Source organism: Patella vulgata, chromosome 9 (assembly GCF_932274485.2).
Source record: "Patella vulgata chromosome 9, xgPatVulg1.2, whole genome shotgun sequence".
NCBI classification, from domain to species: Eukaryota; Metazoa; Mollusca; class Gastropoda; family Patellidae; genus Patella; species Patella vulgata.
In genome coordinates this window covers 11,397,494-11,411,208 of record NC_065887.2, presented here as the reverse complement: position 1 = coordinate 11,411,208, position 13,715 = coordinate 11,397,494, and the positions used below count along the sequence as shown (strand labels likewise).

At 39.1% G+C, this 13,715-nt stretch overlaps 1 protein-coding gene across 1 annotated transcript in view; it reads right to left on the bottom strand.

The window, feature by feature from the left end:
• The window catches only part of LOC126831854 (mucin-12), a 202,925-nt gene that overhangs the window by 165,977 nt on the left and 23,233 nt on the right, over nt 1-13,715 (bottom strand). Inside the window, exons 19-32 of the mRNA XM_056103261.1 lie at nt 13,227-13,544; nt 12,524-12,586; nt 11,690-11,979; nt 11,182-11,317; nt 10,823-10,900; nt 10,512-10,526; nt 10,050-10,342; nt 9,723-9,852; nt 9,519-9,551; nt 8,902-8,997; nt 8,125-8,454; nt 7,323-7,406; nt 2,375-2,437; nt 1,281-1,564 (exon numbers count right to left, since the gene is read on the bottom strand). Coding sequence (XP_055959236.1) covers nt 1,281-1,564; nt 2,375-2,437; nt 7,323-7,406; nt 8,125-8,454; nt 8,902-8,997; nt 9,519-9,551; nt 9,723-9,852; nt 10,050-10,342; nt 10,512-10,526; nt 10,823-10,900; nt 11,182-11,317; nt 11,690-11,979; nt 12,524-12,586; nt 13,227-13,544 — 2,213 coding nt within the window. The remainder of the gene's footprint in view (nt 1-1,280; nt 1,565-2,374; nt 2,438-7,322; nt 7,407-8,124; nt 8,455-8,901; nt 8,998-9,518; nt 9,552-9,722; nt 9,853-10,049; nt 10,343-10,511; nt 10,527-10,822; nt 10,901-11,181; nt 11,318-11,689; nt 11,980-12,523; nt 12,587-13,226; nt 13,545-13,715) is intronic.

Here is a 13,715-nt window from a genome sequence, read left to right as displayed (position 1 = left end):
CATAATTATAGCCGACTTCTTGTACTGTAACTGGTAGGGCTACGTAACTCTAGAAGCAGACAAATACTAATAGGAAACAGTGATCCAATGGGGCTGCAATTCAACTGGGGTGATGTTAGCTGCGGTGTTTATCAATTTCCATATTTTTTCTGTAAACGCAAGTGACAAAAGAGCATATAATACCGACATCCAAACTCTCATTTTAACCACAACTAAACATAATCTCAAGGCCCTATATATCGAACTTTCAATCAAATTGACTGACATACGGCCTCGCTCAACAGCGGCCTCGCTTCGTATACTCTATCATTTAGCCTTGATCTAAAATTTCCGGCAGTATGACGTCAACGTAACGGTTTTTGATTAAAAATTTAATCAATCAATAAAATCCTGTTTAAATCCACCCGAATCCAAGCCATCCGTGCGTCTACAGAGTTGATTTTGTGCTTGTTGTGTAAATAAAGATCTAATTCATAATTTCTTTGACATCTGAAGCCTAAAAAATGACTTGCAATAATCAGATTTAGCTCTTGCATAATGTATGTTTAAAAGATAAATGGCATGACTTTATGAAAAAATAATTAAATTTGACAGGAACTGAAGCGTTCGTTGGCACCAGAGTAACTCGTATCGTTTGAACTTTGGTTACTCGAGGGAAATCCGCTTTTAGTGGCGCGTCCTATGATTTATACAAATAGGGAATTTTTAAATTGCCAACTGAAACCATGGCAGTGCTAATATTGAGCAAAACGGATCAAAATTCTTTAAAGCTCTCCTATATTTGAATTGTCTACACGTTTTGCCCGAGTTTCTCAAGACATACAATAAAAATGACGTGATTTTATGGAAGAATAATAATACAATTATATAATAAAAATGAAGTATATGTATAATACTGTATTTATTTTGAAATGATCTATTTGGATTTAAATTTAGCCATAAAATATCTATATCTTTTCATGGGATCTGAATGTGGCATCTTTGAACGTGCATATTTTGATTTGTAACTTGTTAGTTCAACCGATGTACAGTTCGGCACCATCACTAAATTTTATGATATATAAGCTACTTTGCAGATCATACACTCATTGATAAAAAACATTCTTCTTTCGCACTGTCAGATATAAATGATATACACTCAATGAAATATCTTTATACACAGTAAGTATCCATATACATATATTCAAAAACTAATATTCGTGGCCAAATAACGTAATGTAAAGCACGTAACTGTTTTACCAAATTTACTTCGAATATAGTATTTAAGACATTAGACTTACTTGATCTGTTACAGGAGTTTCATTGCCCTGTGAATCAATCAGCACTATTTCTATGGATTCGAAATTCTCAGCATTCGGGAATGTGATGGATCCCAGATCGACATCCTCATCGGTATTAGGTGAAAGATCTATGGTAAATAGTATAGGATTGCTGCCGTTGGGTATGATAGATAATGGGACATCGCTTGTCCTTAGATTATCCACTTGGTCAGGTGTCAAACCCTCAACACTTGAACTTGGTATAAATGCTGGTTTCTCCATTCCATTTATCTCCTCGCATCTCTCTGAAAAAATTGTGAAAAGAATAAATGTTAACTCCAATGAAATATGGATTCAATTTTCACAGACTTCATGCATGTTTGAGATTTTCCGGTGGCGGTAAAAGAAACTGAGAAACTTGTTATAGTTATTTCACGCATATCAAATACAGACAGACTCTGTTATCATCTACGCTTAGTCTGAGAAGAAAACGTTCCTAGTCGAACCGAGTCATGGTTTTGAAGTAGACTACCTGGGAGTGAAACGTTACACTAAGTTTCATCACTTTCACTCAGTTAGAATCAAAGTAATCTTGCCCCAAAGCAACGACCAATGAAACTGCTTAGCTCTGTCTGCTTAGCTCTAGCGGTAAATATATTTATCATTGAACGCAGTCAAGACATTCGCCTAATGAACATCCACACCATGTTTAAACATTTTATATCAATTAAAAGTAGAGTTGTTTTTCCCAACGCAGAACATGCTCCTCTTCGAACTTCATTAAGGCAGTCAACTAATAAACACCAAGTGTGATGGACAGATGGACGGACGAACCTATTTTAGTAGTCCCCTGCTTTCTGCATATTGTTCTGCATTTAACTTTGCGGAAATTACCGGTCGCCGTTGTTATGCATTTAACTATGGGAGAAGTTCCGGGCGCAGTTAATACTGCTGGATAAATAAATTGTTTGTTTTTAAAGGCTTCGGCTGCTGATCTGAAAATATACCTGGGCTTCGAAGAAGTGTGACTATCAAACAAATTGACAATATTATCCAATGTTGATTAGTATAAATAGACTACACCAAGATATAAATAATTGTTGTCCTGCTATTACCTGTGGGAGAAGTTCCGGGTACAGTTGGCGAAGTTCCGGGTGCAGTTGGTGATGTTCCTGGTGCTGGAAATAGAAATGATTTTAGCTTAGATATTTTAGAAACGAATGGATTGTTTGTCAGTACTTTAACTTGTCAACGTAAAGTGTTTGTCTGAAAACTGACATGGAGCTTCGAAAACCTGTAGCTGTTAAGCAAATTGACAATATCACACAACACTGCTTTGTGTAAATAAACTACACCACGAAATAAATTGTATAGAAGACTTGAGTGGTCTGTTATGACATCCTTATGAATTAATTACATAACATGTTCCTGGTGGCTGTAGATTTGGATATGTAATTGGTGCTTTTATAGGGCATAAAATAGAGTAGGTAGTAATATGAAAATGTTTGGGTTTGCGATGGTGAGGGAACCCCATTGAGAACAGTATGCGGTAAAATAATATTTGATATCAGTGGATAATATGCTAGTCATCCATAGAAAATAGAAAGCCTATTTCATATTTCATATGTAGGTGAGTGGTGCTTCAAAAGCGAGGGGCTTGGTCAATTCAATTGACAAATGGTAAAACAAATCTAGTCATGAATATTACCTGTAGGCGATGTGCCAGGTGGTAGGACAGAGGGAGAAGTACCTGGTGGCGGTGCAGTGGGCGATGTTCCTGGTGGCGGTGCAGTGGGCGATGTTCCTGGTGGTGCTGCAGTAGTTGAAGTTCCTTGAGGTTGGGCAGTAGGTGATGTTCCAGACGGTGGAGCAGTAGGCGATGTTCCAGGTGGTGGGGCAGTGGGTGTTGTGCCAGATGGTGGAACTGTTTGGGATGTTCCAGGCGGTGGACCAGTTGGGGATGTTCCAGCTGGTGGAGCAGTTGGGGAAGTTCCAGGTGGTCGGGCAGTGGGTGTTGTGCCAGATGGTGGAGCAGTAGGGGAAGTTCCGGGTGGTGGAGCTGTAGGTGATGTTCCAGGCGGTGGGGCAGTGGGCGATGTTCCAGGTGGCCCTGCTGTTGGGGATGTTCCTGGTGGTGGAACAGTTGGAGAAGTCCCTGGTGGTAGAGCAGTGGGTGAGGTTCCAGGTAGCGCTGCTGTAGGTGATGTTCCAGTTGGCGCTACAGTTTGGGATGCTCCAAGTGCTGTGGGCGAAAACGTTAGCTATGTGTTAAAAAATAATTATTGATCCATTTGTAAGTATTGATTTTATTGAAATTTCCAGCTTCATCATAACTATAAGAGACACTGTAGTAGTTTGTGGGAAAAGTCCCGGGCGCCGATGGCGAAGTTCATAGTGCTGGATATATTAATGATTTGTTTTTCAATGCTGAAATTAAAGTGCTTGTCTGAAAATATAAGCAGGGCCCCGAAGAAGTGTAACTGTCTATTACCTGTGGGAGAAGTTCCAGGCGCAGTCGGTGAAGTTCCGGGTACAGTTGGAGAAGTTCCGGGTGCTGTTGGCGAAGTTCCTGGTGCTGGAGACAGAAATGATTTTATATTAGGTATTTCAGAAAAGAATGAATTGTTTGTCAATTCTTTAACAGCTTATATTCAAGTACTTTCCTAAAAACGTGTAACTATAAAGCAAATTGACAATATTATTCGCCACTGCTTTATAATTATAATTATAATCGCATAGTTGACTTGTTGTCCTATTTACCTATGGTCTCGTCCCGGGTGCCTTTGGGGAAGTTCCTTGTCCTGGGGAAAAAATGATTTTATCTTTGATATTTCAGAAAAGAATGAATTGTTTGTCAATACATGAAAAGCTCAAGTTAAACTGATCGAGTGAGTCGAAAAAAATGACAATATCATCCAATACTGCTGTGTGCAAATAGACTACACCTTCGAAATTGTATAGATGACTTTAGTGTTCTGTTATAACACACTTGTGAGTTACAAAACCTGATACTGAGCATTTTAACTTCAAATCTGGAATTGGCGCTTTTATAGGTACGTTTTATTTTCAAAAATAGGCTAATGTAAATTAAACAACATATGACTATATTAATAAAATACATAATATACTTAAGGAAATAGTAAGATGTCATTTGAAAAGTCACAAAATAGTACAGGTAGTTATCAAAATGTTTGCATATGTAACCCAGTCCATGTCAAGCAAATTGTCAAATAGTTGACTTTTTGTTCTTTTATTACCTGTGGGAGAAGTTCCAGGCGCAGTCGGTGAAGTTCCGGGTACAGTTGGAGAAGTTCCGGGTGCTGTTGGTGAAGTTCCTGGTGCTGGAGATAGAAATGATTGTATCTTAGATATTTTAGAAACGAATGGATTGTGTGTCAGTACTTTAACTAGTCAACGTAAAGTGTTTGTCTGAAACCTGAAATTCAGCTTCGAAATCCTGTAGCTATTAAGGAAATTGACAAATAATAAAACAAATCTAGTCATGAATATTACCTGTAGGCGATGTGCCAGGCGATGGGATAGAGGGAGAAGTACCTGGTGGCGGTGCAGTGGGCGATGTTCCTGGTGGTGCTGCAGTAGGTGAAGTTCCTGGAGGTGGGGCAGTAGGTGATGTTCCAGACGGTGAAGCAGTGGGCGATGTTCCAGGAGGTGGGGCAGTGGGTGATGTGCCAGGCGGTGGAGCAGTAGGCGATGTTCCAGGTGGTGGGGCAGTGGGTGTTGTGCCAGATGGTGGAGCAGTAGGGGAAGTTCCGGCTGGTGGAGCAGTAGGTGATGTTCCAGGCGGTGGGGCAGTGGGTGATGTTCCAGGTGGCGCTGCTGTTGGGGATGTTCCTAGTGGTGGAACAGTTGGAGAAGTCCCTGGTGGTGGAGCAGTGGGTGAGGTTCCAGGTAGCGCTGCTGTAGGTGATGTTCCAGTTGGCGTTACAGTTGGGGATGCTCCAAGTGCTGTGGGCGAAAACGTTAGCTATGTGTTAAAAATATAATTATTGATCCATTTGTAAGTATTGATTTTATTGAAATTTCCAGCTTCATCATAACTATAAGAGATCCTGTAGTAGTTTGTGGGAGAAGTCCCGGTCGCCGATGGCGAAGTTCATAGTGCTGGATATTAATGATTTGTTTTTCAATGCTGAATTTAAAGTGCTTGTCTGAAAATATAAGCAGTGCCTCGAAGAACTGTAACTGTCTATTACCTGTGGGAGAAGTTCCAGGCGCAGTCGGTGAAGTTCCGGGTACAGTTGGAGAAGTTCCGGGTGCTGTTGGCGAAGTTCCTGGTGCTGGAGACAGAAATGATTTTATATTAGGTATTTCAGAAAAGAATGAATTGTTTGTCAATACTTTAACAGCTTATATTCAAGTACTTTCCTGAAAACGAGTAACTATAAAGCAAATTGACAATATTATTCGCCACTGCTTTATAATTATAATTATAATCGCATAGTTGACTTGTTGTCCTATTTACCTATGGTCCCGGGTGCCGCTGGGGAAGTTCCTTGTCCTGGGGAAAGAAATGATTTTATCTTTGATATTTCAGAAAAGAATGAATTGTTTGTCAATACATGAAAAGCTCAAGTTAAACTGATCGAGTGAGTCGAAAAAATTGACAATATCATCTAATACTGCTGTGTGCAAATAGACTACACCTTCGAAATTAATAATTGTAATTGTATAGATGACTTTAGTATTCTGTTATAACACACTTGTGAGTTACAAAACCTGATACTGAGCATTTTAACTTCAAATCTGGAATTGCCCCTTTTTTGGTCACTTTATTGCATTCGAGGCACGTTTTGTTTTCAAAAATAGGCTAATGTAAATTAAACAACATATGATTATACTAATAAAATACATAATATACATTTAAGGAAATAGTAAGATGGTATTTGAAAAGTCACAAAATAGTACAGGTAGTTATCAAAATGTTTGCATATGTAACCCAGTCCATGTTAAGCAAATTGTCAAATAGTTGACTTTTTGTTCTTCTATTACCTGTGGGAGAAGTTCCAGGCGCAGTCGGTGAAGTTCCGGGTACAGTTGGAGAAGTTCCGGGTGCTGTTGGTGAAGTTCCTGGTGCTGGAGATAGAAATGATTTTATCTTAGATATTTTAGAAACGAATGGATTGTGTGTCAGTACTTTAACTAGTCAACGTAAAGTGTTTGTCTGAAACCTGACATTCAGCTTCGAAATCCTGTAGCTCTTAAGCAAATTGACAAATAATAAAACAAATCTAGTCATGAATATTACCTGTAGGCGATGTGCCAGGCGGTGGGACAGAGGGAGAAGTACCTGGTGGCGGTGCAGTGGGCGATGTTCCTGGTGGTGCTGCAGTAGGTGAAGTTCCTGGAGGTGGGGCAGTAGGTGATGTTCCAGACGGTGGAGCAGTGGGCGATGTTCCAGGAGGTGGGGCAGTGGGTGATGTGCCAGGCGGTGGAGCAGTAGGCGATGTTCCAGGTGGTGGGGCAGTGGGTGTTGTGCCAGATGGTGGAGCAGTAGGGGAAGTTCCGACTGGTGGAGCAGTAGGTGATGTTCCAGGCGGTGGGGCAGTGGCTGATGTTCCAGGTGGCGCTGCTGTTGGGGATGTTCCTGGTGGTGGAACAGTTGGAGAAATCCCTGGTGGTAGAGCAGTGGGTGAGGTTCCAGGTAGCGCTGCTGTAGGTGATGTTCCAGTTGGCGCTACAGTTGGGGATGCTCCAAGTGCTGTGGGCGAAAACGTTAGCTATGTGTTAAAAATATAATTATTGATCCATTTGTAAGTATTGATTTTATTGAAATTTCCAGCTTCATCATAACTATAAGAGACCCTGTAGTAGTTTGTGCGAGAAGTCCCGGGCGCCGATGGCGAAGTTCATGGTTCTGGATATATTAATGATTTGTTTTTCAAGGCTGAAATTAAAGTGCTTGTCTGAAAATATAAGCAGGGAAACGAAAAACTGTAACTCTCGGACACATTGACAACATTATCCAACACTGCTTTGTGTAAATAGCCCAACCTGATATAAATAATTGTATTTAAAAAAGTTGACTTTTTGTTCTTCTATTACCTGTGGGAGAAGTTCCAGGCGCTGTCGGTGAAGTTCCGGGTACAGTTGGAGAAGTTACGGGTGCTGTTGGCGAAGTTCCTGGTGCTGGAGACAGAAATGATTTTATATTAGGTATTTCAGAAAAGAATGAATTGTTTGTCTATACTTTAAAAGCTTATATTCAAGTACTTTTCTGAAAATGTGTAACTATAAAGCAAATTGACAATATTATCCGCCACTACTTTATATTTATAATTATAATCACACAGTTGACTTGTTATCCTATTTACCTATGGTGCAGGGTGCCGTTGGGAAAGTTCCTTGTGCTGGGGATAGAAATGATTTTATCTTTGATATTTCAGAAAAGAATGAATTGTTTGTCAATACGTGAAAAGCTCAAGTTAAACTGATCGAGGGAGTCGAAAAAAAATGACAATATCACCCAATACTGCTGTGTGCAAATAGATTACACCTTCAAAATTAATAATTGTAATTGTATATATGACTTTAGTGTTCTGTTATAACACACTTGTGAGTTACAAAAACCTGATCCCGAGCATTGTACATTCAAATCTGGAATTGGCGCTTCTTTAGGTCACATTATTGCATTCGAGGTACTTTTTTTTTTCAAAAATAGGCTAATGTAAATTAAACATTTAAGGAATAGTTAGATGGCATTTGAAAAGTCACAGAATAGTACAGGTAGTGATATCAAAATGTTTGCATATGTAACCCAGTGCATGTAGGTGTGTGGTGCTTCAAATGCCCATGACTTGGACAAGCCATTGGAAAGATATAAAATAATCTTGGTCAGGAATATTACCTGCAGGCGATAGGCCGGTTGGTGGAGCAGTTGGCCGTGCAGTAGGGGATGTTCCAGGTGGTTGAACAGTAGGTGATGTTGCTGGTGGTGGCGCAGTAGGTGATGTTCCAGGTGGTGGGACAGAGGGTGATGTGCCAGGTGGTGGAGCAGATGGGGATGTTCCAGGTGGTGGAGCAGACGGGGATGTTCCAGGTGTTGGCGCAGTAGGTGACGTTCCAGGTGGTGGAGCAGTAGGTGATGTTGCAGGTGGCGCTGTTGTTGGGGATGTCCCTGGTGGTGGAGCAGTAGGCGATGTTCCAGGTGGCGCTGCTGTAGGTGATGTTCCAGGTGCTGTGGGTGAAAACGTTAACTATTTGTTGAAAAGATAATTATTGATCCATTCGTCAGTATCGATTTCGTTGATATATTATTCAGAAGCGTTTCGTGCCATGAGCATGACTTTTGCCACTTTTAAAAGTAAAATGAAGTGACAGTTTTGACAAGGGATTTTGAAGCTGAATAAATTGGAAATAAGATAACCCAAAGCCACCGACCAAATCACCAGTTTGCCTTGAGTGCCTTGACTTTGTAGCCTCTACTTCTATACTGTATCACGTCTCTGCATATATATATTTAATAGGAAGAAAATGGCTAATAGCGCTAATACACTGTGCATGGCAGTAATCTAAAATCGTTACGTAAAAGTTACCAGCTCATTGCTTTAAATAGTTGGACTTGTTTACATATTTAATATGGATTTATCCAACTGGCAACCAGGAAGGAGTAGCAAGTACCAACCTGTGGGTGATGATGGCACTGGTGGTGGCGTTCCTTGTGTTGCAGTTGGTGATTCAGCTTCTACTGGCAATGTAGGTGAAGTTACTACTGGTGGTCCTTAATTATTTATTAAGACATATATCGTAAATTATCTAATTTTTAGTCGACAGAATTAAATAAACTTGATAATATAACATACACAAAATATGTAAGCTATGTGAACTAAGAATTAGTAAGTGTTTTAGAAAAAGTAAGCATACCCTGCCATGAGCACACTTTCAACAATAAAATGTAGTGACAATTTGGACATGAATTTCCGAATCTAAAGATAATGGAAAGGTATAACCCAAGGCCATTAGCCGAATCACCAGATTAGTGGTTTAAGTTTTCTATAAGTAAAAAATTCGAAGTGGTCGGTGTTTTCTAAAGTAAATCAGAAAATGGCGCCATGTGCTCGGCAGGTAATGGCTACAGACAGATTTATCATACCAGTAGTTGAAATACAGAAACTTCCCATTATGTATTTGACAATTCGGAATAGGAGAAATGGTGGCCTTTACTTGTTACATCTGGTACAGATGATGAACAAAATCACTGATAATACAGAACATATTATTTAGAATGTATTTATACCCTACCTGTTGGCGATGTTCCTGGTGTACCAGTTGTCACTGTAAAAAAAAAGTCATTGTAAAGTGTATAGTTGTATTTTGTACGATAAAGAGAGAGAGAGATAGATTAATGCTTTATACAGGTCGGATTTATAGCACAGATGAGAAAGGTTGATACTCCTTTACAAATTTGGTGGTCCACTTAAAGTTCAGAATATAGAAGATACTCACCTACGAAGCAAGCGTGTACACTAACATCAATATTAATTGGTTCGGTAATGTTTGTGGGTGTTATCTCTACCAAAATATCTGTGACAACTACTTCCGGTGGGAATGTAAGAATACCGTCTGAAGGATCATCCTGTTAGCATATATAAATAAACACAAGATATTCAACATATCTAACATGGCTATCCCCAAAAATAAATATTTCGTGGTATCGTCCAAACATAAACACCAAAGGAATTATAAAGAATAAAATACATTTGAAATTGTAACATATCTGAATTTGGACTTAAGCAGCGTCATTTCTTAATTGTTAAAGATCCGAATACTTACATCAGTAGATTCAAGTAGGGTCCATGGTGCTGAAGGTCCCGTGCGTCCAAATACTCTAAATGTCTTGACATTTTCCCTGACTGGAAGATTTACTTCTGACAGATCAACGGGTTCACCCCCAGTAACTTTCAATGTGACGTTGGTAGGCGTGTCCGATGGGTTAATTGTAAATGGATCATCGCCTGGTCTCAGATCTGCTGGGTTATCTGTCGATGGGAAGGCAGGTTCTTGTTCAAGGTAAGTATCAGGTATAACTGTTGGGCTTCCCATTCCTTCTGTTACAACACATCGTGCTGGAAAAAAGACAATTGATTGTTGATTGCTAATAATTAAAGACATTATAGGATAGAATGATAAAATATAATATATGTTTATGATATTTCAAGTCCAATGTTTAATTGTTGAACGACGTTTATATTGTTATGATTTATGATTTAAACATGACTGTATACATTAACTTACGTGTAGTTGATCCCACTGTAAATAATAATAAATAAATATTTTAATAGAATATCAGAATCGTTTCTGAAAGCTTGAGTAATTTAAACAACGCTGCTTTAACTGACTGGTTAATCTCTATCAAACCCTGGTACTATAGCTTGTTTATACAAGAGCAAGAAAAGTATTAAACCTTCCAAATTATATAGCAAGATTGGTAAAATTGAACATATCTGCATATGTTTTTATAGTACAAGCCAGAAATTAAGAAGACATATCTTAATATAAACTAATGTCGGATACAGAAAAGAAAAAAGTTGAATATATATAATTACAGGTTGGTGATGTCCCAATTGCCACTGTAGGTGATGTTCCAATTGCTACTGTAGGTGATGTACCGAGTCCGGCTGTTTCTAAAATAATTAATAAACAGGATGTTAGTTACAGTAGGTGATTGTTTCTAAAATGATCAAAACATAACATGTCAAGTAATAACTTGGATGCATCACGGGTCTTTAGCACTTGCAGGAAATCGAGGAACCCATGTGGTTAGTTGGTTTCATATTGCCCGTCCATTGGTTTAATATTTATATCAGTTCAAAATGATTGAGTATTACAGTTCTCATTTGAACGACAGGAGTGCACCATACGACCCTACATTGTCCCAATCAGTCGACTATTTAATATTATATACCTTCAAAGCACGCTCTGACATCAATCTTAAAAGAAGTAGGCTGGCCTGAAGAGGTTGGTGTTACTTCGATTCTGATTTTTTCGGCTACTGTTCCAGCAGGGAATGAAGCTTTAGGGATAGGTAACGATAAATCAGCCTTAAAAACAATGCAAATCACAGGTTAAAATACACATCAATTAGGAATCTCGAAAAGAAACATGTTGAGAAAGACAATGCTATAGACAAATTAAAATTAATTGGGCAGTGATGTAGGTGATATTTGGTTGTGGCTTGGATAAACATTGTGGGGGGGGGGGGGGTAGCCTCTTATATTTAATCAAAAGTCTCGCCACTGTCTATTGTTATGTATTCAGATGTCGGAGTCGTTCCGATACTGAGTACAGGAATAAACGGAATAAACATACAGCTGACATTGTCAGTCTTTGTCTGTAGCAATACTTGCTACACCAAGCCAGAACGATGTGTACATAAACACACATAATATCAAGACGAAACAAAATGTACTTACTGGGTTCAAGTATGCAGCTTCTGTTTCTGAACCGCCAGTTGGAGTTACAAATACTCTAATAGATTGAACATTATCGGGCGATACAAGCTGCACTGATTTAAGTTCTACCTCTTCATTTGTGACTGGTGTCAAATCAATTGTTACATCTGGTGTACTTCCAGCAGGGAAGGTGGCTGGGTCTGTACTTGCTGGTCTCAGGTTTTCTACATCAGTTGCTGCTGGCACAGTTGTAATACTTGATGTAGGGATAATAGCAGGATTATCCATTCCATTTACTTCAGTACAGACAACTGTAATTCGAGGAAAAGGCATGCTCATGAAAAAAGGAACTTGGAGTGACTAGTTTTCTATTAGTTGATATTGAATTCCATGTAGTCAAATTTACAGAATATGAAGTTAATAATGTAAACTATAGCTAATACACGATATTTAGAATTAAATTCACGGAAAATGCACGATCACGAAAACAGGAACTTGGAGTAACTAGTTTTCTATTAGCGATAAACCCTTTTAAATATCATCACACTTAATTATTCAGATATCACTTTTCAGCCTTATCATATCTACAAGAGGCCTCAAGTAGTTTGCGGGAAAAGTTCCGGGCGCCGATGGCGAAGTTCTTGGTGCTGGATATATAATTGATTTGTTTTTCAGACTTGGACTGCTGAAATTAAAGTGCTTGACTGAAGAAGTGTAACTGTCAAGCTCTTTAGTAATATTATCCATTGCTTCTTTGTGTAAATAGACTACACCAAGAAAAAACAATAACCTCCAATTCTGCTTTATGTAAATAGACTACACCAAGAAAAAAATAATTGTACTTGCATAATTTACCTGTGGGAGAAGTTCCTGGCACAGTTGGTGAAGTCCCGGGTCCAGTTGGGGAAGTTTCTGGTGCTACAGATAGAAATAATGTTATCTTAGATATTTCAGTGGAGAAAGAATTGTTTGTCAATACTTGAATTGGTCAAATTAAAGTGCTTGTCTGAAAACTGGCCTGAAGCTTCGGAAACGTGTAGCTGTCAAGCCAATTGACAATATCACACATTACTTCTTTGTGCAAATAAACTACATCACGAAATAAATAATTGTAATTTAGTGGTCTGCTATAACATCCTTATAAATTAGATAAGCTGTTCCTGATGATTGTAGATTCGGATCTGTAATTGGTGCTTTTATATGACAGGATGTTGCATTCAAACAATGTTGTTGTTGTTTCTCAAAAACTATGCTAATGTAAATTAAACCATATATGAATATACCAATATAACACATTATATACATTTAATGGATAGGAAAGGCGACATTTCAAAAATCATAAAGTATAGCAAGTAGTAATATGAAAATGCTTGAGATTGAACCCCATTAAGAATAGTATTGGGTAAAATAATGATTGATATCAGTGGATAATATGCTTGTCATCCACGGAAAAAACGCGTATTTCATATTTCGTATGTAGGTGGGTGGTGCTTCCAAAGCCATGGGCATGGTCAGTTCAATGGAAAAATGGCAAAAAAGATCTAGTCATGAATATTACCTGTAGGCGATGTGCCGGGTGGTGGGACAGATGGAGAAGTACCTGGTGGCGGTGCAGTAGGCGATGTTCCTGGTGGTGCTGCAGTAGGTGAAGTTCCTGGAGGAGGGACAGTAGGTGATGTTCCAGGCGGAGGAGCAGTAGGCGATGTTCCAGGTGGTAGAGCAGTAGGTGATGTACCAGGTGGCGCTGCTGTTGGCGATGTTCCTGGTGGTGGAGCAGTTGGGGATGTTCCAGGTGGTGGAGCAGTAGGGGACGTTCCGGGTGGTGGAGCAGTAGGTGATGTTGCAGTTGGCGCTGTAGTTGGGGATGTTCCAGGTGCTATGGGTGAAAACGTTAGCTATGTATTAGAAAGATAATTATTTATCAGTTTGTAATTCTTTGTTTCATTGATATATTATTCCTAAAAGTACAATAGCACCAATATCTTAGGAGGTTTATGATGAAATGATTCAGTAGTGTTTGGTGCCATTGTGCATACCAATACAAAAT